Source organism: Rhinoderma darwinii, chromosome 5 (genome assembly GCF_050947455.1).
Source record: "Rhinoderma darwinii isolate aRhiDar2 chromosome 5, aRhiDar2.hap1, whole genome shotgun sequence".
Lineage (NCBI taxonomy): Eukaryota > Metazoa > Chordata > Amphibia > Anura > Rhinodermatidae > Rhinoderma > Rhinoderma darwinii.
The window spans coordinates 199,706,999-199,734,546 of NC_134691.1; the positions used below are offsets into that span (position 1 = coordinate 199,706,999).

At 41.9% G+C, this 27,548-nt stretch overlaps 1 protein-coding gene across 1 annotated transcript in view; it reads right to left on the bottom strand.

The window, feature by feature from the left end:
• Positions 1-20,805: 20,805 nt before the first annotated feature.
• The window catches only part of PTPN3 (protein tyrosine phosphatase non-receptor type 3), a 282,946-nt gene continuing 276,203 nt past the window's right edge, over positions 20,806-27,548 (bottom strand). Inside the window, exon 27 of the mRNA XM_075826850.1 lies at positions 20,806-22,436. Coding sequence (XP_075682965.1) covers positions 22,359-22,436 — 78 coding nt within the window. The 3' untranslated portion in view covers positions 20,806-22,358. The remainder of the gene's footprint in view (positions 22,437-27,548) is intronic.

Sequence of the window (27,548 nt, forward strand, 5' to 3'; positions counted from 1 at the left end):
AGTCTGTCATGGAGATAAAGTAGGGGATCTCTACAACAAGGAGTCAAGGTAGAAGATAATTATTCATATTCCAACCAAAATAAGGGTTAACCCATGAAAAAACTCAGTCAACTTTGTTACAGTTGTGCCAGCCCTAAAGCAAGACCGGAAGCAAGATCGGGCCTTGAATCTTAGATGAGATAGCGGGACACTCACACCCCTGTGGAAAATGGGGATTTAGTCCAGGTCTGACAGAAAGTGCCTATTTGCTGATCAGGGCAGTGGCGGATTATCATTAGGGCGTTTCGGGCGGTCGCCCGGGGCCCAAGACTGCCAGGGGGCCCAAGGAGCCTATGACCGCCCGAACCCCCTCATGCCCAGTGGCGTCGCTAGCACCGGAGGGAGCCCCGGTGCCAGGACCGCACCTGTCAGGCGAGGGGAGCTTTGCTTCTACTTAGCAGCCGTGGTCTGTGCTGCTTTAGAAGCTCCCCCTCCAGCCCCCCTTCCCTGCTCTAAACATCTCTGCTGCTAGCTGTCGGGACATGGGGGAGGGGAGACTGTCGGCGGGCTCTGTGCTGTGAGCAGGAGAAGAGCTGCAGTGAAGACATAAAAGGTAAGTGCATGTGTGTTTAATATCCATATTCATGTGTGTTTAATGTCCATATTCATGTATGTTTAATGTCCATATTCATGTATGTTTAATGTCCATATTCATGTATGTTTAATGTCCATATTCATGTATGTTTAATGTCCATATTCATGTGTTTACAAGGTGTACTTTGTGTATAATGTGCATACTCGTGTATAATGTGCCTACTTAGTGTATAATGTGCATACTCGTGTGTACTTTGTGTACTATGCATACTTTGTGTATAATGTGCCTACTTTGTGTACTTTGTGCATAATGTGTGTACTTTGTGTACTGTGCGTACTTTGTGCATAATGTGCGTACTTTGTACTGTGCGTACTTTGTGCATAATGTGCGTGCTTTGTGCGTACTTTGTGCATAATGTGCGTACTTTGTGCGTACTTTGTGCATAATGTGCGTACTTTGTGCATAATGTGCGTACTTTGTGCATAATGTCCTTACTTTGTGCATAATGTGCGTACTTTGTGCATAATATGGTACTTTGTGTACTGTGCGTACTTTGTGCATAATGTGCCTACTTTGTGTACTTTGTGCATAATGTGGTACTTTGTGTACTTTGTGCATAATGTGCGTACTTTGTGCATAATGTGCCTACTTTGTGTACTTTGTGCATAATGTGCGTACTTTGTGCATAATGTGCATAATGTGCGTACTTTGTGCATAATGTGCGTACTTTGTGCATAATTTGCGTACTTTGTGCATAATGTGGTACTTTGTGTACTGTGCGTACTTTGTGCATAATGTGCCTACTTTGTGTACTTTGTGCATAATGTGGTACTTTGTGTACTGTGCGTACTTTGTGCATAATGTGCATAATGTGCGTACTTTGTGCATAATGTGCGTACTTTGTGCATAATGTGCGTACTTTGTGCATAATGTGCGTACTGTGTGTACTTTGTGCATAATGTGCCTACTTTGTGTACTAGTGTTTAGGTAGTGTTAGCAATAGTTACGGCGCGGCAGGGTGGTGGTGGAGAAGGGGGGCCCAAGTTTGGGTAACAGCCCAGGGCCCATGGTCTTCTTAATCCGCCACTGGATCAGGGGATTCCATAGTGTCAGTAATGGGTTGGAGTGGAACAATAGGTCTAGGCCTGTCAGAGAGGGAGAGGGGACAAGCACAACAGGTACTAAGGGTGAAGTATTTACAGGTTTCTTTCATTGAAGATGCAATTTAATCCAGAACAAAATTATTCTTTTACTTTGTTGAAGTGGTTGTCTGATGACAACCGTTTAATAAACGGGTCAATGAGGAAGGTCATAAAAATGATCAGACATCTCTGTCGGCCATTATTGTAGAGAACAAGGCACTCTATAGAGCTTAATGGGAGTGCCAGAAATTGCTAAGTGAGTGCCCATTATATGGAAAGCAACAGTGCACCTGAGAACAGGGATTTGTGACCCTTGGTTTGCCTGTAAAGTTTTGTTTACCAGTTAATGCTTTATTCCATCCACTGATTGTAGCAGTGTAAACCCTCATATTTCTAGCTCACAATTTTATGTCTGTTTTGCCTCCCTCGAAACCAACTGCCAGGTACACATTTTACTCACATTCACACAAACCATGGCTCAGTTACAATCACCCAAATCATGGGTCTCAACCATTCACACAAAACAAGGGTCACACTCATATCACAGTGGGGCAGATCCAGGGTCAAATCCTAGGTGCAAAAAAGCGGTGCACACCTATTTCGTCATGCCTCTCGTCACGCTACTAAATATGTAAGCCACACCTACAACACAAGAAGGAAAATAAAAGTTCAACACAGAAACTCCTAATTACATAGTTGGGGACAGGTGTGCATTTGCACATTCAGTCAGGGACGAGTGAATGCTCCCACTATACGAAGACCAATATAAGCAATAATAGTGCCAATCGAGGACCATATAGTGTCATACAATGGGTCAAAACAGGTGATCTGCAGCCTATACAAGAGACTACAAAACGAATCAGATAGAATACGCTTAACAAAAAACGGCTGTAAAACACGGAGCTGTTTTCAAAGGAACACAGCCTCTGATTTTCAGCCGTTTTGTTATGCATCAAGTGTTTTTTTCTGCATTTTTTACGGACGTTTTTGGAGCTATTTTTCTATTGAGACTATTAAAAACAGCTCCAAAAACTACTCAAGAAGTGACATGCACTTCTTTTTTACGGGGCATTTTTTTACGCGCCGTTTTTACGAATGGTCGTGTAAAAAAATGCCTCGTGGGAACGAAACGCCGTTTTAGCGTTTGAAATCAATGGGCAGATATTTGGAGGCGTTCAGCCCCCGTATTTACAGACATTTTTCGGGGCGTTTACACCCCGAAAAACGGCTGAGAATAGGCCGTGTGAACATACCCTGACAATTAGATCCAGTGATTGACAGGTTGTCTTTTCTGATTCAAGTCGATCGCTTTCCAATTTTTTTTCCATCCAGCCAAAACTGCCATGACAATGTCTCCTGATGACTGCAGAGTTTGCTTCCCAGACATCCTGGGTGCCTTAACCCCTTAATGACTAGGCCTTTTTGCGATTTAATAACCAAGGATTAATTTTTTTAATTTAGTCGAGATAGCCGTACAAGGGCTTGTTTTTTGCAGGACGAGTTGTATTTTGTAATTGCACAATTATTGGATGCATATAATATATTGATTAACTTTTATTAAATTTATTTTAGGAGAGAATTTAAAATAAGCAGCTATTCCAGCATTGATTTTCGCATTATAAATTTATGCCTTTTACTATGCAGCGTAAATAACATGTTACCTTTATTCTACGGGTCGGCACGATTACGGGGATACCAAATATGTAAAGGTTCTATATGTTTTCCTACGTTTGTACAATAAAAACCCTTTTTTTTAAAAATTACTTGTTTTTGCATTGTCGCATTCCAAGAGCCGTAACTTTTTACATTTTTCCATCGATGTTGCCGTATGTGGGCTTGATTTTTGCTGGGCAAAGTGTAGTTTTCATTAGTACTATTTTGGGGTACATGGGACTTATTGATTAACTTTTATTTTATTTTTTATGGGGGGAATGTGAGGAAAAAAGGAATTTTGCCGTTGCCTTTTGCGTTTTTTTTGGATGCCGTTCACCCGGCGGTTTAATTAATGTGTATTGTTTGAGTGGTTACGATTGTGGCGATACCATATATGTGTATGTGTTATTTGTTTTGACACTTTTACTACATGGCCTAATAGGCCGGTGGCTGAAGGCAGACCTGGTAGGTCTTTATTAGGCCCCTGGCTGCCATGGAAACCCAACAGCGCCCCGCGATTTCTTTGCGAGGGTGTCGATGGGGTGACAGAGGGGGCTCCCTCCCTCTGTCAAACACATTAGATGCCACTGTCACTATTGACAGCGGCATATAATGGGTTACACTGTCGGAATCGGAGAGCGTTTAGATTCTGGAAGTTGGGGCAGGAGCCTAGCTGTGTACAACTGGCTGTTTGCACTTTAAAGGCTACACAGAGCGTTTGTTTGATTCAGCTTATGCAATTAAAAGGCAATGCCACCAAATAATAGTGAAATGTATGGAAAATTTTCACCCATTGAAAAACTAATATAGTAAATAAAACCTGATATGAATTTATCTCTAAGGCCTCGTTCACAGCTGCGTTGGGCTTCCGTTCGTGTGTTCCGTAAGACCTTGCCGTCAGGGGAACCCATGAACGGAAAGCCAAACGGAAACCATAGCTTCCGTTTGTATTACCATTGATTTCAATGGTAATGCTTCAGTTGCAAATGGTTTCCGTGTGTCTCCGTTCCGTAAGGTTTTATTTTTTTTTGCGGAAACAATAGCATAGTCGACTGCGCTATTGTTTCCGCTAAAAAAAAACAGAGAATTTATGGAACGGAAACAAACGGAAACCATTTGCAACGTAAACATTACCATTGAAATCAACGGTTATGTGAACGGAAGCTATGGTTTCCGTTTGGCTTTCCGTTCATGGGTTCCCGACAGAAAGGTTTTACGGAACCCATGATCGGAAGCCCAACGCAGATGTGAACGAAGCCTTAATTATTATTTTCCAAGCATTTCATAAGGAAACAAAGCACATACCCTAATTTACTTAACATAGAAAATGTATGGTTACATGAAATCTCTAAAGTAGTGAAAAATGTAGTTAAAATGTTTTTAAACTAAGTGTACGTGAACTTTAACCCTATATATATATATATATATATATATATATATATATATATATATATACACCCACACATATATAGTTATATTATAATTTTGTTCAATAAATTACAGAATATATGCTACTATAAATGCAGGAGCACCTCCTAGTGGCAGTATTTAGTAAGATCGTTTGATTTTCTTAGTTCCCAGTACTATATTTTCTGTCCCATGAGTAAAGGCTAACTAAGGATCATATATTATAAGTACAGGTCCACTATGTGTCTGTGCCAAATGGCACAAAAAATAAGCAGTAGTTATTGTAATATTAAAGTTGTAAGGAGTACAATGACTGCCTCACTATATGCGAATATATGGTGGCAACCATTACCCAGTAGTGAGAAGGGCAGCGCTTCTTTCATGAATATAGTGGACTCATAGGAATTGGTCTGTATTCCTTCAGGCTTGATATTCAAACAAAAACAAAGAAACAAAGAAATATTTTTTTCTGCAATGTGGCAAAGACAGACAAAGATAGTGGAGTTGCACTCAGGGCTGGCCTTAAGATTGATGGTGCCCCATGCGAAATTATGTTTCGGCGCCCCACCCCATCATTAAAAAAAATGCCCCATAAAAAGTATAATGCCCCATATAGTGCCCCCAAACAGTATAATGCCCGTTTAGTGCCCCCATACAGTATATCAATAATAATAATAATAATAATATTTAATAATATAATATATTATAACCCCTTCAAGGACACAGTATTTTGTCCTCTAATTGTGCCCACACAGTTTTATGCCCCCTAAATTCCACACGCAGTATATTGCCCCCTGCAGTGCCCCCACACAGTATAATGCTCCCCTCCCCTGGCTGCCACACACAGCCCCCCCTTGTAGATCGTGCCATGCAGCCCCCACCTTTCCCTTATAGACAGTGCCCCCATGCGGTTTTTTTAAGCTATTGAAGCCAATGCAAAAGACGCAGGCAAAAAAAGCAATCCAAACGAGCACTGCAGGTATTTTCTGCCTCCTATTAATTTCAATTGGAGGTCAAAGGTGAAAACCACTTGAAGACCATCAGCCGCCCACTTACAGTAAAATAACCATCAGCCCACCACTCACAGAAAAATAACCATCAGCCCACCACTCACAGATTGAGTGACGGGCACAGCGTCGTGAATTCCATTCAAGGAGAAGCCCCTAACGTCTCTGTCCATTTATGTCGGCAACGCTGTGGACGGGGATTCTGCTTCAGGAGTTGCACCTGATGTCACTGTGCATATATGGACAGAGACATCAAGCGCTCCGTCTAGGAGCGGAATCCCTGGCCACACGGGGATTACGCACCTTCAGGGAGCTACAGTGGTGCTAGTAGATAGCAGAGCAGGGAGATACCTCCCTGCTCTACTAGTGTTTAATAGTATCTGCATCCTAAGGACGCAGATTCTATTGAATGTGTAGTCTCTACTGCTGTAGCAGCCGCAGCAGCTGAAAGCGGCGCCGCCGTCCATGGGGGGCCCGTCCTGACAGGCGGCACAGGCGCCCTGATGCCTGGTGTTGACGCTAGCAGCCGCCATGGCTGCTACAGCGGTAGCGAAGCCACTGAGAGAAGAAGCGTCCGGGCAGAAAGGCAGCTGCTGAGTCGCCGGGCCCGGGCACTTCTAAAACAAGAAGGGGAAGGAAGCCAGTGCAGTGCCCCCTTCCACCTGCTGGAGTGATGCGCCCTGTGCAATGGTACAGGTCGCACACCCCTAAGGCTGGCCCTGGTTGCACTTCTAATCTCCTCCCTTAACTAGGGCAGCATATTAAGTAACACATCAGCATTAAACCCAAAAATATAATTAGACATTGAAATAAGATATGCCATCAATATCTGTTCGTGTGATGCTTGGACCCCATCAATCCATTGAACAATGGCTGCAGACCGTTTTTATTTTTTTCTGACACTATCATCCAAGTAAATGGTGCTGTGTTGCAGTTTCTACAAAGCACTGGATATGAACTGGTACTGTGTCTATACAGCACAGATTTGATGCAGATGTTGCAAGTTTTTTTTAAGCCAAAATCAGGAACAGAAGCTAAACAGTGTCTCCTCTTCTAGATACAATTCTGGTTTAGGCTTAAAAAATGCATGCAAAATCTGCATCAAATCTGCATTGTGTGAACAAGGCCTTAAAGTGTGCCTAAGTTTTCAGATAACTTTTCAGAATAAGTGTGTACATGAGAAATAATACTATTTCTGGTCATTACATGAACTGTATTCTGCATTTTTTAGCAGTTTTCCCTCTGTAGGCTCTATCTCTAATTTTCAGTGGTTTCTGAGCAAGTGGGTGGAGCCTAACTGCTATCATGTGTTCTATATTTTTCACAGAATGGAGAGGAGAATCCTGCTCTCCTATCTCTAGCTATCACATGTATAGAAGTTGCAGCAGCATGGAGGAGATTATACAGCTGTAATTAGCAGTGTAGCTGAGAATCCAGGACTGGGGTGGGACAGTCAGGGTATGTTCACACGATGAGAGGCATTTACGTGTGAAAAGACAGACTGTTAACAGCTGCCTCGTTTCACACATAAATGCTCCTCCTCGCATTTTGCGAGCCGTCTGAGACGCTCGTAAATCTTGAGCTGTGCTTCATTGAGTTCAATGAAGAACAGCTCAAATTACGTGGCAAAGAAGTGTCCTGCACTTCTTTGCCGAGGCAGTCCATTTACGCATCGTCGTTTGACAGCTGTCAAACGACGACGCGTAAATTACAGGTCGTCTGCACAATACGTCGGCAAACCCATTCAAATGAATGGGCAGATGTTTGCCGACGTATTGTAGCCCTATTTTCAGGCGTAAAACGAGGCATAATACGCCTCGTTTACGCCTGAAAATAGGTCGTGTGAACCCAGCCTAAGACTTACCAGAAACTGCAGCAGGAGTTCTGGGGAGCAGGAGAGTGAGAGACACAGACAGAATATACTTAGTATACCAAAGCATTATTGGCTGTCAATGGAAACCTGACAGGAAATCTATTAGGACGTACCTCCGGCGTGTCCTAATAGGCATATGCCCAGGGCAAACCTGGGGACTTTTATCAGGCCCCCGGCTGCCATGACATCACATCGGAGGCCCATGATTGCATTTGCGGGCCGCTGATGGGTGAGAGAGGGAGCTCCCTCCTTCTGTAAACAAGTTAAATGCTGCGGTCGCTATTGACCGCAGCATTTAATGGGTTAAGCGGCCGCGATCGAAGTAAACTTTGATCGCGGTCATTGGAGCAGGAGTCCGGCTTTCATCAGACAGCTGAGCCCTGGCTCCAGCCTGCACGGGACACTCGTGCCGGGCTTAGACTGGGCCACCGTAAAAAGGCGACGGCCTAGCCTAAGGCCCCTTAGTGACCGCCGTAAAAAGGCATATTGGTGGTCACTAAGGGGCTAACAATTGTGTGGTTTGTCAATATTACTTAATAAATAATAAAGGTTACGTTTTAATAAACCATGGATTATCAGGCAGTGAAGAGACACCCCCCCCCCCCCACTTTCTGCAGTCGGTCTATAACTAGGGATGGATTTTGCTTGACAACAGGAGGTGGGCTGCAGATTTCAGGATGTGAGGCACCATGTGGCAGTTACTTCACACAGAATTTGCATGGAAAAAACAACAACATATTAATAGTAGGTAACTTACAAAGTTGATCTATATCAGGTATATTATTAGATTAGCATAAGTTGTTTGAAAAGTGTATACTGAGTGACGTAGTATAATTATACATGGTGTACAAAAGAAGCAAGTTAGGCTGGGTTCACACAGAGTTTTTTGCAGGCGGATATTCTGGCTCAAAATTCCGTTTGGAAGTTTGAGGCAGATTTTCCTCTCCCTGCACGCCGATTTTCACTGCGTTTTTCGCCTGCGGCCATCGAGCGCCGCGGGCATAAAACGCAGTGAAATACGCTTTCTCTGCCTCCCATTGATGTCAATGGAAGGTCAGAGCCGTAAACGCCCGAAGATAGGGCATGTCCCTTCTTTCTCCCACGAGACGGTTTTACTGCTCGCGGTAAAAAGACACCTCCGCCTCCCATTAAAATCAATGGGAGGCCTTTTCGGGCCGTTTTTGACGAGTTTTGCAGCGCAGTTTCCGCGTCAAAAAACTGTGTGTGAACATACCCTTAAATTGATTTTTAATTTCTATTGACTTCATAGTAGCTCCTATTAAAGAGAGGACCTGTACCTCTCCTGACATGTTTATTTAAGGAAATAATTGTATTCTCCATGAAACAACAATTCTGAAGCATATTTTCTTAGATCTCTGCATTGTGTCATTCCTCTTTTATTCCTCCTAGAAATGTATAAATAAATTGACAACTGGGCGTTACCATTCCCTTTGTTGAAAGGGTGTGTCCTTACACAGTCTGACTGATTTTGTAGTGCTTCTCTAGACGAGTGCATATTTGCCGATATGGTGAAAAATATATAATGAAATACTTATGCTAAATGTTTGCTATACGATATTTTGTTTTTTACTTCCGGTAATCACAGGAGTTTTTGAAATTTGCCTTGAACGGATATACTGGATAGAAATGCTAGGAGTTCACATTGACCTTCACACATGCCATGATTAAGGACACAGGACGTGTCTGAAACACGTAGGCGAATAATCAATGCGATTCACCCCTTTCTTGCACTTTGATATTTTTAAATTTGTAATTCAAATAAAATTGGAACTCCGATTCCTTTTACAAACCTTCAGCGCTGGATCAAAGTCTCTCTGGCTTCTTCTGTCATTTGCCGTCAGCCGTACGGCAATCCGAGCGCAGTCTGAACAGGACACAACTAATGGTGAGCTGAAGGATTCTTCCCCATCTTCCCCCTTTTTACGGTTTCTCTCCACAGACTTAGTAGTGGTCCACGCACTAAATGACTTGTTTTACGCATTGATGTTCAGTCCAGATTTGGTGGAATTCTGGGAGAGACACATACTGTAGAAGAAAGTCTACAGTGAAAAGAAATAACCTGGCTCGTAGACACTGTAACCTCTAGTTTAAAGGTCCAAAGACGAGCAGTGATAAGTATGTGTGGCCTCCCAATATAGGTGGGCATGACTTTGTCTTAGTAGGAAATCTCTGTCTCCCGCCAGCAGGGATTCAACAGGGGAAAAAATATTCACATATAATATGTATATTTATTTAACCCTCAGTATATGTATGTAAATTATCTGATAGTCTTCTTTATCTCGCTATTGGCTTGGTTTTCTGTTGGTTTTAATGATTCTACCCTTGCTGTAAGCATATGCATTAAATTCAAGATAAACTACTGCTACTGCTTGTACATAGAGTACAGTGTGGCCGAAGAGTTGTGTCGTCATGACGGAAGACTGTGCAACTACACTTAGGGGGGATTCACACGAACGTGTATTCGGTCCGTGCGGGCCGCGTGGTTTTCACGCGCCACGCACAGACCAATACAAGTCTATGGGGCAGTACAGACAGTCCGTGCTTTTTGCGCAGCATTTGTCAGCTGCGCAAAAAGCGCGACATGCTCAATATCTCCGTGGATTTCGCGCATCACGCACCCATTGAAGTCAATGGGTGCGTGAAAACCACGCAGGTCGCACGGAAGCACTTCCGTGCGAACCGACTGAAACAGCGCACCAGCTGTCAAAAGGATGAATGTAAACAGAAAAGCACCACGTGCTTTTCTGTTTCCAAACATCCAAATGGAGTGTCTTGGAGATGAGCGAACCCGGACAATCGAACCGAACTTCACCGGGTTCGGCCGAACTCGTTTTGGCCGAACCCGGCAAAAAAAATTCCGGTACGCGACGTCAGGAGATAGTCACTGTCCAGGGTGCTGAAAGAGTTAAACTGTTTCAGCACCATGGACAGTGACTACCGGTCCCAATAAACATGAACCTGTAAAAAAAAACGAAGTTCTGACTTACCGATAACTCCCGGCTTCTTCCTCCACTCTGACCTCCCGGGATGACAATTCAGTCCAAGTGACAGCTCCAGCCAATCACAGGCCAAGCACAGGCTGCAGCGGTCACATGGACTGCCGCGTCATCCAGGGAGGTGGGGCCAGATGTCGAGAGGCGCGTCACCAAGGCAACGGCCGGGAGAGAAGTTCTCGGTAAGTACGAACTTTTTCTTTTTTTTTAACAGGTTGCTGTATATTGTGATCGGCATTCACTGTAGAGGGTGCTGAAAGAGTTACTGCCGATCAGTTAGCTCTTTCAGCACCTTGGACAGTGACGGGCGTCGACTAGCCTCATCTCTATGATGGCGGCTGCGCGAAAATCACGCAGCCGCGCACCATGCACGGATGACACACGCAGCTGTCAAATTGTTTTTGCGCGCGCAAAACGCCGCGTTGTTTGCGCGAGCAAAAACGCAACGTTCGTCTGAATCTGCCCTTAGGCTGAGTTCACACGGGGGAGATATGCTGTGTAAAAGCACGCAGCGTATCGGCCCTGTGCGCCGCAGGGAATTCTGGGCGAAAAACCGCACCAAACTGTGGTGCAGCTTTTTGCCCGGAATGTCCACTGCGGAAAACTGCAGCACTTAGCTGGCCTCCTGGGATGGTGTTTCATCCCAGGAGATCGCTGCAGCCCGTGATTGGCTGCAGCAGCGGTCAAATGGGATAAAGAGTCATCCCAGGAGGCCGGCCCTCGACGTCATCCAGGCCGGCCTCTTGAGATGATGTTTCATTCCATTTGACAGCCGCTACAGCCTTTGATTGGCTGCAGCGGTCACATGGGATGAAACGTCATCCCAGAAGGCCGGCCTGGAGGAAGAAACACAGACTTCTGGGTAAGTATAAGAATTATTCTTTTCTGAGTTGCGTTTTTTGCAAACCCGCCGCAAAAAATGCAACAACTGCTATTTGTTGCGGGTTTTACCACCCCATTGAATTCAAGAATATAAATTAGCGAGTGTACTCACATACTGCAGTAAGCACACTCCTAATACATTTTGCTTCCCACATAACCTCTTTAAGTGTACTATATCCAGGAATCAGGCTAAAGAATAGATCTATGGGTCCCTATACCACCATTCAGGTCGGTAACCCAAACAGGGCATCTCGTTTTGGGGATCCTACAAAAATAAAAGATTTTCCCTTAAACCCCTGAATATTAGGCAACCTCTAAACCTTTAGATCAATGAAGCATATTACAAAACTACTCTCTATAACCCTAACTTTAGTTTGATGTGAGACTATTAAGAACTAAAAGTCCCAGCAATAGCCATTCGACTTCTGCCCATGCACGACATTTAAACAGAATATCTGCTCTAGAGCATTGTCTATAAAACGAGACTTGTCTGCAGTTACTTTTGTTACATTTATTGAAGATAGTGAAATTTTATTTAAACTACCAACTAGAATCTGGCGAATGCACTACGGGATTATCAGGACGCTAAAAAACAAATGGCCATAGAGTTTAAAGCAATTTATTTCAAAATTCTATATGGTGGTAATATTTTTAATTGTTTTATTACACAATCACGTGGTCACATTATTTCTACATAGCTGAACGGTGGGCACCAAGAATTATTTCCTCCGGTGGGTCCAAGCTACTCCAGTCCGACACTGGATGTGTACCTTCACAGTCTGGCACTGACAGCGCTGATTGGACAGTGTAGGGAAACGCCCCCCCCCCCCCCAAAAAAAGTAACACCCAATTTTCAATTTATTCATAAATTTTTAGCAGGAATAACAGAGTGATGGTAGAACGCAGAGTTCTAAGATGCTCCAGAATTGTCATATTAAAGGGGATTAGAATTATTTACAGGTTAGGTCCTCTTTAAAAACGTATTCCCAATAATCACACAATACCCGTTTACTTATCAAATAAATGTTTTATTTCATTAGCAGCTTGTAACCAGTGATGTGAATCATATTTCTTTATATTCAGTACTGTACCAAAAGCAAAAATTGTACAGAAGAATCTTTGCCCAAGCTTATAAAATAATCCGAATAAATTCATTTGAAAAACAAGTGTCATAAATTAAAAATATTACATCAATTTACATTTCAATGCGCTTGATATTTTTAAAAATACATTTGCTAATCTGTCCTTTTCCATGTCAGATTCGCTACTTTGTGTTGACATAATTTACATCTGTACACAATAGCAAGAATGAAACAAAAACAAAAAAAAAGGTATCATGATATGGCTGTAGTAAAAGTGAATCCACTATGGACAACATACATTCCAAACTTGTTGTAAATGTAGTATCTAACATGTACTGGATGATATTTAACAATGATGAGATAATGGCAAACCCCAAACATTAAAAAGTGAGGTATTTAAAAAATGTATAGTGATTTTTTTTTAAATATATATGTGATACAGCCTCACTTTTACACCTCAGCTTGTCTATATGTCTCCATGGCCTACCGCATAGACTGTCTGTATTTATACTGTGCATTACTAGTCTTAGTATGAACAAAATGAGGACAATGATATTTTACAGGTTTTATGAAATTCATAAAATATACATTTGAAATCATCCACAGATACAGCAATTTATTATGTCTACACAATTAAAGTGTTGTGGAACATTTAGGACTTAATATAACTTGAGCCCAAGGTTCCAAATAGTGCATAATATTTCTTTGTGGGAATAAAAACTAGGGCATGCCCTGTGCGAAGAGGCATGTGGCTTAAATGGCATTGTCTGACATCAGAAAACAGGTTAATAAAAATAAAGGTTTGGCATGGTTCTGGACACTGGCTAATCTGCCCTGATTGGGGATGTTATGAGGTATGTATGACTGTACATAATATAGTAATAGCAAATAATATAGCAGTAACATTAAATTATAAAGTTCTATAAAACACCACAGTAGTCTTACAGACATTGGTTAGTAAAACGTATATTGATATGTATCTTCAGTTTGTCCCCATGGCTTATAAATCTTGAGCTACAACTGAATAATAACGATGTACTGTCAAAGTAACAATGGATTTCCACTGCAGAGTTAAAATAAGCCACAATAAAATCAGATAACAATATACTCGGGAATGGCTACCGTTACTGTATTCTATTATATAGTGAATATGTAAAAATGATACCCATTGGAGTTAGTTAGGATCTGCAATTTTATCCAAGCATTGCAGTGTTTACTATAAGTGATGATCATAGCTGATCCAGGATCGACCATATTGTGTAGAATGTGCTTGTTCAGGTTAAATATTCAACATATTAATTTATAATCATATTTACACACTATGAAAAAATATAAAATATAAAATGTCTTCTCTTGATTTCTGTTAGCCCTATAGAGTCTTTAGTTTTGGCAATATGTCTTAATAACAAACTACAGTATCAAACTATTTAATGCATGCTAAGGATGTAGTGTCCTTTTGTAAAGTAAGATTTATTGCAATGGTATATTAAATATTGCTTCTTGGTGGACTGGCAGCCAGAGTTTGGAAACCTGGAATGTTTTCTTATATAAACTTGCGGACAATAGATCTTCATAAAATACCTCCTTTTGATAAAACAATGTAAAATGTCCATGATAACCATGTGATAGATAATGGACTTGTAATTACTATGACTCAGATATTTGTTAGAGTACCACTGTCATGAGACATAAAGGTTTAAAGTACTGCCCCGTTTGCCCTCTTTTTGAAAAGGACCTGTGGGTTGCCCAGAATTAATAAAAAAAACATGGCTACTTTCTTCCTTAAACAGCACCACACTTGTCCACAGGTTGTGTGTGGTATTGCAGCTCACTTCAATGAAGATGAGCTGTAAAACGAAACATAACTCATGGTGAAAGCAGTCATGATTTTTGAATCCTGGACAACCCCTTTAAGTAAGACAGCTCTGTCGGTCAGCGGCTCCCCCATAACCAGCTGTAAAAACAGACTAACGGCTCTCCTCTTAAAGCACTGCCTGCCCTTCACGCTCTTTTCAGACAGACTGCAAAAGTGTTAACCGTTTATGGGTAAATAATAGATCCTGTCATGGCATTTATCATTTATCAAAGTGGCACTTTCAGTTCAATGCACATTGTCACAAGATTCAAATAAATTGGTATGTGTGAACCAAACGTTGATATATTTTGCTCAAACATACCAAATTCTTACATACTTTTATGACGGTTAACTGGGCGCCTGGCACACTGAAAGGAAAACAATTAGTCAATAAGGGCATGGCTTCCATATCTTATACTGATGGAGGGTAAGTAACCTGAAAGTCAGAATAAATGGCTCTATACTTACAGGCTGTAGCTGTGCTATACTCCCGCAGATCTGGAGGCATGCTGGCTACAGGGGGATAAAGGAGCAGTTTGTATGTCTACCCACACTTTTCTTGAATGAGGATGAATGGCCTAGTTTCTTTCGCTATTGTATGAGCTATGCAAATGCATTCTGTTAGAAATGCTTTGATGTGGTTTTTTTCACATTTTAAATCAGAACTACTTAAAGTTTTATTTAACTGTCCTTTTATTTCACATTAAATAATTGAAAAATATCCACTACCTTTTTCTTGTGCAGAAAAAAAAGTGAACGGAGCAGAGTAATGCCATGTACAGTGGCGTACCTCTTATAGAGGCAGAACATGCCACTGATATGGGGCCCGTGCCTTCTCAGAGAGATCTCTTTTCCTGATTACATACAGATGTAGCCATCTTTATCTTGACTTTTAACACATTAAATACACAGTGGTAAAAAACTTTAACTTGACTTTTTTAATGGCTTTTGTTGTGGGATATCCCGCTGCAGCAAATGATCAGAGTCAAGTTAAACTTGGCTACATCCGTATAAGCCTTGTATGTGAAGGAAAAGTGCTGAATGGTGGTGCAGCCTGTCAGTCACTCATCCGATGCACTGTGCAACTGTCCTACCAATCAGCACTTTTTCTGAACAGAGAAGTGCTGATTGGACTGTAGCTGTATAGTCTACTGAACTGAAGACGGGAAAGGGAGGAGCCAAGCACAGCACTGACTAAGGCTCTGTTCACATCTGCGTTGGGGTACCCATTCTGATGTTCCGTAGGAGCTTTCCGTCAGAACGGGACCCTGAACAGATAGAAACGGAAACCAGTGGTTTCCGTTTCCATCACCATTGATTTCAATGGTGACGTATTGGGTGCCCATGGTTTCCGTTTGTCTCAGTCGTGCAGGGGTTCCGTCGTTTTGCCGGAAGCAATAGTGTAGTCGACTACGCTATTGCTTCCGACAAAACTATGGGTTTGGTGCACAACAGAGACAAATGGAAACCATGGGCACCGGATCTGTCACCATTGAAATCAATGGTGATGGAAACGGAAACCTCTGGTTTCCGTCTGTGTCAGTTTGTGTCTGTTCAGGATCCCGTTCTGACGGAAAGCTCCGACGGAACGTCAGAACGGGACCCCAACGCAGATGTGAACGAGGCCTTAGCCGTACAGGCTGTGAGCTGCAACTTCATCTACCATTAAGTAGAAGGCATTATATACTGCATACAGAACTGACAGGGGGAGTCTATTGCTGGTGTGGGGGAAGCGGTAATGAACGGTTATTATGTACTTTACACTAGTGGTGCAGGAAAATGGGTTTTGATCTGTGCGTTTATCCACATACATGCATGTATTTCTATGTATGTACATTCTGGTTTATTTGTGATGTACAACTATGTGTAGTTGTGTCTCATCTTTTTACATATGTGTATGCTTTCTTTAATGTGAACTTGTGTATATGTATCCGTTGCAAAGGAGGGGGGCCCATTCAAAATGTAGCCATATGGCCCAATGATTACTAGTTACTCCCCTATGCATGTTGTCACATGGGCATGGTATAGTTTCTAATCACAATCCACATCAATCTTGTACAGCAGTTGTAAGACTATATAAATTAATGTGGATGGTGATTTGTTTCCACACACATACTATTGTTGTTGTGCCAGAATTCTCGCCTTAGTTGCACCTTTTTGGTGCAATTCATTTTAAAAAACAGATGTGTGCAACTTGTTCGACAAGGGGACGTTATTTCAAGAACATACTCAAATATGAATGAACTCACTACAAGTCTGGACAAAGAATATATCCAATGATCCATTTTAAGGCAAAATACATCTGTTTAGAAAGCAGGTATAGGTTGAGCTCATAATTAATCAAGGTCAACCATTGCTTTCCCTATGATATGTATATTTATAAAAAATGTTCCTTATAATATGAAGTGTTTATATGACAGATCCATTCTAAGTTATCCGTTAGGATCTGTTTGGATTCATATCTGTTATATACGGCATGGCTACTAGGAAGCCATGATGTCAGTGTGAACAAACAGTTATTGCCATTTCCTAGTACTTCAAGTGAGAAATTCAGATTATGTATGTATTTTCCAATTTTACTTTATGCTAAAATCACAAAGATAAACCTTTAAATATTTATCCAAGTGTATGTTGATCAGTCAGCATTGTGCCAATATAAGCCTGTGCTGCTCACAGATCATCTTCACTTGTATTGTAAGGCAGAACAGTTATTTTATGAGTTATAATGCTAAATGTGTAGAAATATTCCCCTGATGTGCTTTTAGCATGTTTGGAAAAAAAATATTCTTTTTTTTGTCCATATATGTGCTCATGGAAAAGGCACTTGCCTGTAAATTGGTGGGAATGGCAAGACTTGTGCGACATCATTGGGATTTTGAGGCATTGTTAGTTAAATGCATTAGGGGATATAGTACACCAAAAATTGAGGACGAATACAAAACTAAAGATGGTGAAATTTCCAAACTTAACATGGAAAAGGGGCATGGCTCATGATGCACCAAATTGCAGCAAATTTTAGCGCAAATAATGTGGGCTAAAATCAGCCAACCAAGATGTGGTATGAAGTTAGTCAGAAGAGTCTTAGGGTATGTTCACACAGCAGCGTCCGTAACGGCTGAAATTACGGGAATGTTTTCAGGAGGAAACATCCCCGTAATTTCAGCCGTAACGGCATGTGCAGGCGCTTGAACGCCGCGTCCATTACGGACGTAATTGGCCCTGCTTTTCATTGGAGTCAATGAATAACGGCTCCAATTACGCCCCAAGAAGTGACAGGTCACTTCTTTGACGCGGGCGTCTATATACACGCGCCGTCTTTTGACAGCGGCGCGTAAATATACGCCTCGTGTGAACAGACAAACGTCAGCCCATTGCTTTCAATGGGCAGATGTTTGTCAACGCTATCGAGGCGCATTTTTCGGACGTAATTCGGGGCAAAAACGCCCGAATTACGTCCGTGCACCAAATGTATCATCGAAAATGAGCCAGTATGATAAATATGTTGCATCTAGTCTAAATTGTCTGAATTTAAGACAGTATTAGTAAATCTGGTGAGCACTGAACTACAAGAGATTCCGCAGAAAGTATAGTTTTGGAGACAATGAAACGGAGTAACATTGGACAACTAAATCTAAGCAATGATTTCTCCACACAAGGAAAGTAATGAATGAGAATTAGGCTGCTGTATAAAACTTTTAGTAGCTCTCATTTAAAGTTGCCAGACACAATAAAGCTTAGAAGTACATTTTAATTTTAAAGATACACTTGGCATCAGATATATGTCAGTCTTGCATATTGTTCATATTGTGAATCAGATCAGGGCTTCTCAGACGTTTTATACTGGAGTCTCACCAGCTAGAAAATAGTGATGCCTGGGCCTCATCACCATTGGCAAAGTCCATGCCCAAATAAAAAAATATTGCTCAATTTACCTTTTATTGCTCAATTAACCATTTTGTGTCCTGTACCTAGTATATAATAATAAAATAAGTAGAAAATGAGTCAAATATGTTGCTAAACCAGAGATTGCTGCAGATTTTCTGGGGAAGTTGCCTCCCCAGCTGCACCTCACTAACGACTAGATAGTTCCAGTGAAACAGAGAAATATTACTCACTAGGTCATTATTTTGCTCCGTGTCCATTCTATTTACTTATATTACGATTCTGTGACTACTTTTAGCCTTTATAAATATTTTTTTTTAGCTAATTGTCATTTTTGTAGTTACACTACTAACTACTTATTTATCATGGGGTTACTCAAACACACCCCTTTTATCTGTAAGTCTTCATAAAGATTACTATACAGGTTTTCATTCATTTGTGTGGGAAAATTCGGTCTACCTGATCAATAAACTCTGCATAGATCTATCTAGTTTTTGAAAAAAATATATAGATATTTCTAGTCAATCCAATAATTTTTTTAACTTCAAATTAGTTTGTCTTAACCCATAAGTAAACACATAATTAATAATAGACACAGAACTGTAATTTTTTTCACTCTGTCTTTTTTAAATTAGTTCTGTGACTTATGCAAAATTAGAAAAATTAATTTAAATTTCATAATCTATTAAGAGATGTAATTTTATATTCAAATAGGGAATTAAAAAAACCATTTACAAAACCTATAAATAAACCCACAAAAAACATTTTTAGTTATAGAAATGTATACATTAGGCCTTCATACACATATTCCTAAACAAGCAGAATACCATAGAATAAGCTATTAAGGACACTTTGAGCTACAGTACAACAGGGCAATACAGTGGAAGTATGCATACAATGACTGGCAGTTTTTATATTTTAAAATGTCAAAAAGAGTCAACATTAAAGAGCTTTTCCAAGCTTATAAAATACACAAAAAAGTGCCTGTGTGTGTCTGAATGCTCACCAGGTGATGCCACCATAGCTCAGTAGTAGTTATTTTTCATTTTCATTATCTTACCCAGCGCCGTACAGTATCTCTGTTTTGATGCTGCCAGGGCTTTCTGGGGGCAGAATTACCATGAAACGGACTACAGTTCCCATGATTCTTTTCTCCTCTCATAGGCTTTGTCTATATTTACAGCTGCATATATACCCTTCTATTACAAGATGTGGTAGTGTAGTAATTACTGTCTGCTACTAAGACACAGCTCTGCTGTTCTGCTGCAAGACTCTGCACTGTCTGCTGCCCATCATTTGATACACCCCCCTCCAGAGAGGGAGGAGGTAGAGCCAGGGAGAAATGGAGATAAGAGTCATGTGATGTGTGAAGTCTTGTACTATGTGTTCTGTAGAATGTCACACAAGCAGGGGATGAACACCAAGTGAGATTGACTTACAGAGACATTTTAGCTACAGACAGTACATTAGTAAGTGACTAATTTAACTCCAGTTAAACCATCTACATAAAAATTTCAAAGATCAGATAACTCATTTAACTTCAATAGAATTTTTTTTCAGGTAGTGCAGAAAAGATGTGCTGCACTAGCCAGTAAAAAATGGACATGGAAGCATTGATGCAGATATTAAAGAGAAACTTTCACCTGCCCATACATGTGCAGCTGAGTGCAGCATGTAATGGGCAGGGCTGTACAAACCCTGGGACACTTTAAATTGTTTTCCTATCCTCCTCCGTTATTTAGATATCGGTGCCATTATATTTGGCGCCCGATATTTAAATAACTCCCTGTACTGTCAATAGGGCGTGTAATTGGCAAGGAGGCATGTAATATCGCTGTGACACTCTAAAATCAGCTACAGACAGTGTTACATCATGAGCAGGAGAGAGGAGAGTGTGCGCGAGCTCGGAGCTGTGCGAGCATGCGTGCGCAGGCTCTCACTCTTTAGCTGTTGGAAGACAAGCTGAACAAGACTGTGTGATCTCCTGTGAGAGATCACAGTCTTGTCCTTGTCTGCCGAGAGCTGAAGAGTGAGTGAGACTGTACACGCGCGCACGTACGCGCGCACATCTCCGATGCCGCTGCTGAAGATAATCCGGCCGCCATGGAACAGAAGAAGAAGAATCCACATTCTTCTTCTCCGCTTCTGTTCCGTGGTGGAGGCGGAGCTGCGCGTGTGCGCACACGCTTTCCTCTCTCCAGCGTTTGCTGTGACACAGTCCGTAGCTGATTGGACAGTGTCACAGCGATGTTACACGCCCCCTTGCCAATTACACGCCCCATTGACAGTTCAGGGGGTTATTAAAATATTGGGCGCCAAATATAACGGCACCGATATCTAAATAACTGACAAAGATAGATTTTTTTTTTATAGTGAGACAGGGTTTGTACAGCCCTGCCTATTACATGCTGCACTCAGCTGCACATGTATGGGCAGGTGAAAGGTTCTCTTTAAGAGGTTCCTTTTTTTTTAATTTCTATAAAGTATTCACCGCTTATTTATTTAACTTGGTTACATACGGTTTATATTAATTCACTTGAGCTACTCATTTTGGGCCTTTAAACATTTTTTGGTATATAGTTATTTCAGAAACATAATCAAATATGCATGAACTCACTACAAGTCTGGACAAAGAATACATCCAATGATCCATTTTCTGTTTATAAAGCAGGCATAGGTTGAGCTCATGATTAATCAAGGTCAACCATTGCTTTCCTTATAATAGTTATAATTATAAAAATTTTCCTTATAATATGAAGTCTTTATATGACAGATCCATTCTATGTTATCCGGTAGGATCTGTTTGGATTCATATCTGTTATATACGGCATGGCTACTAGGAAGCCATGATGTCGGTGTGAACAAAGCCTAACAGTTATTGCCATTTCCTAGTACTTCAAGTGAGAAATTCAGATTATGTATGTATTTTCCAATTTTACTTTATGCTAAAATGACAAAGATAAACCTTTAAACATTTATCCAAGTGTATGTTGATCAGTCAGCATTGTGCCAATATAAGCCTGTGCTGCTTACAGTTCATCTTCACTTGTATTTTAAGGCAGAACAGTTATGAATTATCATGCTAAATGTGTAGAAATATTCCCCTGAAGTGCTTTTAATGTGTTTGGAAAAAAAAATCTCTTTTTTTTGTCCATATATGTGCTCATGGAAAAGGCACTTGCCTGTAAATTGTCGGGAATGGCAAGGCTTGTGTGACATCATAGGGATTTTGAGGCATTGTTAGTTAAATGCATTAGGGGATATAGTACACCAAAAATTAAAGATGGTGAAATTTCCAAACTAAACATGGTGCATTGCAGGATATGAACCAGTAATCCTGTATTGTCACAGGGAAAGGGCTTATGGAACCCAAGGGTCATTGATGAAGAAATGTGCATTTATATGTGCGCACAGGCGTGTGGTAAATTGATTCAGGTAGAATTCATTTAATTTTTTTTAAATTAACATTTTGAAACTTTACATTTGTTGGGTAGTTTGTGTTATAGAAATACTCTAAATAAATATTATTACATTACAGAGCTTATAAAATCTGAAATACATAGTGGTGCTTGTTTCCTAAAAGACACGTCTTATTTTTGGCACTCAGGAAGCTGTTAAAACTAATATATATATATATATATATATATATATATATATATATATATATATATATTATTTTTACTACTAGGTTACTCTATTTTGCTTTAATCTTCAAAGAAACGGTCTATTCTCACAAAGAACAGTAGGAAAATTATTCTAAGGCAAAACAAGGTATTTGCTAGTGTGATTGTGGTTACACAACTTTGTGAAAAATGAACTGTATGGAAATTATTTATATAGATTTCTGAACAGATATACACAATATACATATAAACATACATAGTTTAAAATGCTTTACGGAAATTTAAAGTGCCACCGATGTGCTCATCTTTTTGAGACATTCTGTTGTTCTTTTTGGAAGCCCCTTTGATATGAAGGTAAATTAGATCAACTGTGATGCAACGGCTGCAATAAACCATCTTTGTAAACACGGAGAATGGCTTCACATACAAACTTGTACTGACTCTGTGGAACAAGACAAGAAAATTATACAATTTTGTAATTCCCACACATAAAAATACCAAAAAATCGCTAACGTTTCATAGATATTTTTAGCTCTTTTTTGTAAACTGTAAATTCTAGGAAAAGACGTCAGCATAACAAGCAGTATTATTAATATTAAATGCGATGATATTTTAAAATAATATTTGGACTGAAATATTATGGAATAAGTTGAATGTTTCTTATTTAGATAGTTATATAGGGTTCTCTTTTAGGGTATGTTCACACGCAAACTCAAAAACGTCTGAAAATACAAAGCGGTTTTCAAGGGAAAACAGCTCCTGACTTTCAGACGTTTTTTAAGCCACTGGCGATTTTCGCTGCGTTTTTTACGGCCATTTTTGGAGCGGTTTTGTATAGAGTCTATGAAAAACGCCTCCAAAAACATCCCAAGAAGTAACCTGCACTTCTTCACGGCCGTTTTTTTGAAAAACGGCCGCGTCAGAAAACGCCATTTTTCCCATTTAAATCAATGGCCAGATGTTTGGAGGCGTTCTGCTTCAGATTTCTCAGGCGTTTTTCGGGCGTTTACGGCCCGAAAAACGGCCGAAAATAGGCCGTGTGAACATACCCTTACACTGCAATTATATTTTGATATTCTTCAAACAATACTATTTTTCAGTGAAAGGACTAGGGCCGAATTATCATTGAAGCACTGGCTCAGGGACACCCCCGGCAGTCCCCATTGGCTTGGGAGGCTCTTATATACAATTGGACTCAATTGTCAGGACTGGCTTGCCTGCCAGTCAGTTTGCTTCCCTGCCATTCTGTGCTTTTCTTGTGATGCAGGCAGCGCAATGACATCATTGCGCCGCCTGTGTCGTTCCGCTGGAGCAGGCCTGGTAAGAATAGGCGCTGGAGGATGGCATAGGAACGGGTATAGGAAAGAGTTCCTGCAGGGGGCACTATGTGCATCACTTTCTGCAGGGGGCACTGTATACGTCACTTTCTGCAGGGGGCATTGTGTGTGTCACTTTCTGCAGGGGAAAGTGTGTGGTACTTTCTACAGGGGGAAGTGTGCGGCACTTTTTACAGTGGGCATCCCCAAGGTGCCTGAGCAATATTGGAAATACATAGTATTATCCTGCGAAAATTCCTCTATGCACCAGATCCAGTCTGCGCATGCTACCAGTTATCAGCCTGCATCCAGTTGTTCGTCACCAGCCTATAATCCTGTCTGCGGTTGCTATCCACCACCAACCTGCATCCAGTAATCCGTTACCAGCCTGCATCCAGTAATCCGTTACCAGCCTGCATCCAGTAATCCGTTACCAGCCTGCATCCAGTAATCCTCTACCAGCCTGCATCCAGTAATCCGCTACCAGCCTGCATCCGGACATCAGCTGCCAGCTACCTGCTGGTGTTCGACTGTCTACTGTCCACCTGTCATCCGTGATCCGCAGTCAAGCCTCCATCCATTAAGGTGCCATCTACCTGTGAGTGTCTTGCATGTCTGGCCAGCAGCTACTCCACCAGGACCACCTGAAGAGGTAGCGAACTGGCAGTCTCCCCGCAGCGAAGGCTAGATCACTGTATAGTGGTTAAAGGCTGAAGAACGGGGAGGCTGTTTAGACAACGCCCTTAGAGCTTGCCCTAAGCCAAACTGGTGGAGTAGCCCAGTGGGTCAACAAACCTGCTGGTCATTACAGTTTTCTCTACGACGCCATCCAGAATCTCAATAGGTCGCCAGGACCAGATGTTGCAGTATATTAATTACTTGGCTGCTGAGCAGAAGGTTAACCCATCACCTGTCCCACAGGCTGCAGCTCCAGCAGCACCTCTGCCTACTGCTCCAGGTCTCCACCTGCCATTGCCAACCAGCTCTTATGGGGATCCCAAGGCATGCCGAGGATTCATCAATTTATGCCAGATCCACTTCCAGCTGCACGCTCACCATTTTCCCTCCGACCAGAACAAAATTGCCTTTATGTTATCTCTCTTATCGGGACAAACATTGGCATGGGGAAATCCCATGTGGGAGCCTCAGGTACCAGAGACCTTAAGCCTTTCTACAGGCCTTCAGGACTGTGTTTGAGGAACCTGTTCGAACCTTGTCAGCATCCGCTGCCAACCTGAACACTCGCCAGGGCAGTTCTACCATGGGCCAGTACGCAACACAATTCTGGACTCTGGCGGCGGAAGTTTCCTGGAATAAAGAGGCCCTGGTTGCAACCTTCTGGCTGGGGTTTTCTGGCTGAATTAAAGACGAGTTGGCAAGCGTGAGTTGCCTTCTTCACTGGATGCACTCATCTCGCTGGCCACGAGAATTTACATCCGATTCAGGGAGCGCATCTAGGAGCATGCTCTAGAAGAGGTGCACAAGGGTTTACAAACTAGCCCCGTCCTTAAAGGGCCTCTGCTCACACAGATTTCTGAAGAACCCATGCAAGTCGAGAGGTTTAAAATCTCAGCTCAAGAATGCCAGCATAGACGAAAAGGCAATCTCTGCCTGTGCTGCCGAGGTGAAGGCCAATTTGTGCGCAACTGTCCAGTGAAGTCGGGAAACTCCAGCACCTTGGTTCGGTACGAGAGACGACCCTAAGTGGAGATGGTCCCTCTCTAAAATTGACTTTGTTTGTAAAATTGTCTTGTGGTCATACATCAGCTACAATCCAAGCCTTTCTTGACTCTGGGGCCGCAGGAAACTTCAGCTGTCAAGATCTGGTGACCCATTTTAACCTGCTGGTTGACTGTCTGGAGAGACCCTTAAGAGTGACATCCGTAGATGACAAGCATCTTCCTGATCCCATCCGGTTTATCACACAGCCTTTGTTTATACAGGTGGTAGTTCTGCACTCTGAACGGATTTCCTTCTATGTCCTGTCGGTTTCTATTATGGCTTCTGGGTCTTCCCTGGCTACAGTTTCATGCTCCAGTCCTTGATTTGAACTCCGGTCAAGTCCTTCAGTGGGGAACAAGCTGCCCCCTAGTGCTTGACACACATCAAACCTGCATCTGCACCGCCTGTGCCACAGAACCTGTCGGTACTGCCTCCATGCTACTCGGCCTATGCAGACGTCTTCCGTAAAAGAGAGGCAGAGACATTTCCACCACATCATCCCTATGACTGTCCTGTTGACCTCTTCTCATTGTCAACTCCTCCTCGAGGTTGAGTCTATCCACTGTCCCTTCCAGAGACACTTGCCATGTATGAATACATCAGAAAAAACCTAGAAAGGGGGTTCATCAGGAAGTAGTCTTCACCGGCCAGAGCTGGTTTCTTCTTCGTCTAACAGAAGGATGGATCTCTAAGACCATGCATAGACTATCATGGTCATAATAAGATCACTATAAAGAACAAGTACCTGTTGATCACTGAACTCTTTGATAGGATCCATGGAGCAAGGATCCTCACTAAACTGGATCGGCGCGGAGTATACAATCTGATGCGCATTCGTAAAGGTGACCAGTGGAAGGCGGCCTTTAATACTTGTGATGGCCACTATGAGTATCTCATCATGCCATTCAGTCTCTGTAATGCTCCTGATGCTTTTCAAGAGTTTGTCAACTACATCTATCGAGATCTTTTATATGTTAATGTGGTAGTCTATCTGGACGACATCCTGATTTTCTCACACGATTTGACTACACACCGGAAACATCTTAGTCAGGTCTTTCAATGTTTGCGGGACAATAAGCTCAATGCAAAATTGGACAAATGTTTCTTCGAGAATTCCTCCCTTCCCTTTCTAGGTTATATAGTACCTGACCAGGGATTGAAGATAGATCTCGACAAAGTGTCTGCTGTGTTGAACTGGCCTCGCCCTCAGGGTCTCCGTGCAATTAAACGCTTTCTGAGATTTGCAAATTTGTCCTGGCAGTTTATTGCACACTTCTCTTTGTTACTGGCTCCTATATTAGCCCTTACGAAGAAAGGAGTAAATGCCTAGAATTGGACTCCTGGAGCCAAATCAGCTTTTCTTTAACTCAAAGAGTCTTTCTCTGCCGCCCCTATATTGCGGCATACAGACTTCTCCAAGCAATTCTTCCTTGAGGTGGATGCTTCTTCTTATGGTGCAGGTGCCGTCCTGACGCAAAAGGGTCTTACCAGTAAGTTTCTTACCACCGGCTTCTTCTCCAAGTTGTTTTCTCCTGCTGAGAAGAATAACTCTACAGAAGACTGGGAGCTTCTGGCCATTAAATTGGCATTGGAAGAGTGAAGACATCTGCTAGAAGGGGGCGTGCATCCTGTAATTATCTTCACAGACCACAAAATTTTGATCTACAGACTGCTCAGCAGTTGAATCCGCGCCACGCCAGGTGGGGGCTCTTCTTTGTCCGATTTGATTTTCTGTTGCACTTCCGTCCTGTCGAGAAGAATACTAATGGTATGTTCACATGCTGAGTCAAAAACGTCTGAAAATACGGAGCCGAATAAAAAAAAACGACCCGTCGGAACAGAGTGCCGTTTTTCCCATTGCAATCAATGGGCAGATGTTTGGAGGCGTTCTGCTTCCGATTTTAGGCCATGTGAACATACCCTAAGGCTGATGCTCTGTGTCGGTCATTTGATGTTTCTGATCTACTTGAAGATTTGCAACATATTATCGATCCTTCTCGCATAGTTCCAGTGGCTCCGGTCCTGCTGAAGGATATCCCTCTAGGTAAGACCTTTGTCCCCTTGGCCAGAAGAAGAGTTTTATCCTGGGGACATAGCTCTAAACTGGTCCGGTCAAGCTGGAGTGTGTAAAACTCGAGAGCTCATTTCTTTTCAATTTTGGCGGTAATCCATGGTCAATGGTTTTCAGGACTATGTCGCTTCTTGTGCCTTCTGCTATCACTCCCAGTTCCTGATTCTCTGTGGCAACATATTGCGATGGACAGATCTGCCTCTTTCAGCCGGATGCAATACTATATGGGTGGTCGTAGATCGCTTCTCCAAAATGGCACACTTTGTTCATCTGTCTGGTCTGCCTTCTGCTCCTCATCTTGCCTGTCTCTTTATATAGCATATATTTTGTCTGCCAGGCCTGCCCCATCATATTGTCTCAGCAGTGTAAAGTTCACCTCAAGATTTTGGAGAGCTTTGTGTGGCCTACTGGAGGTCAAGATAGACCTTTCCTCTACCTACCACCT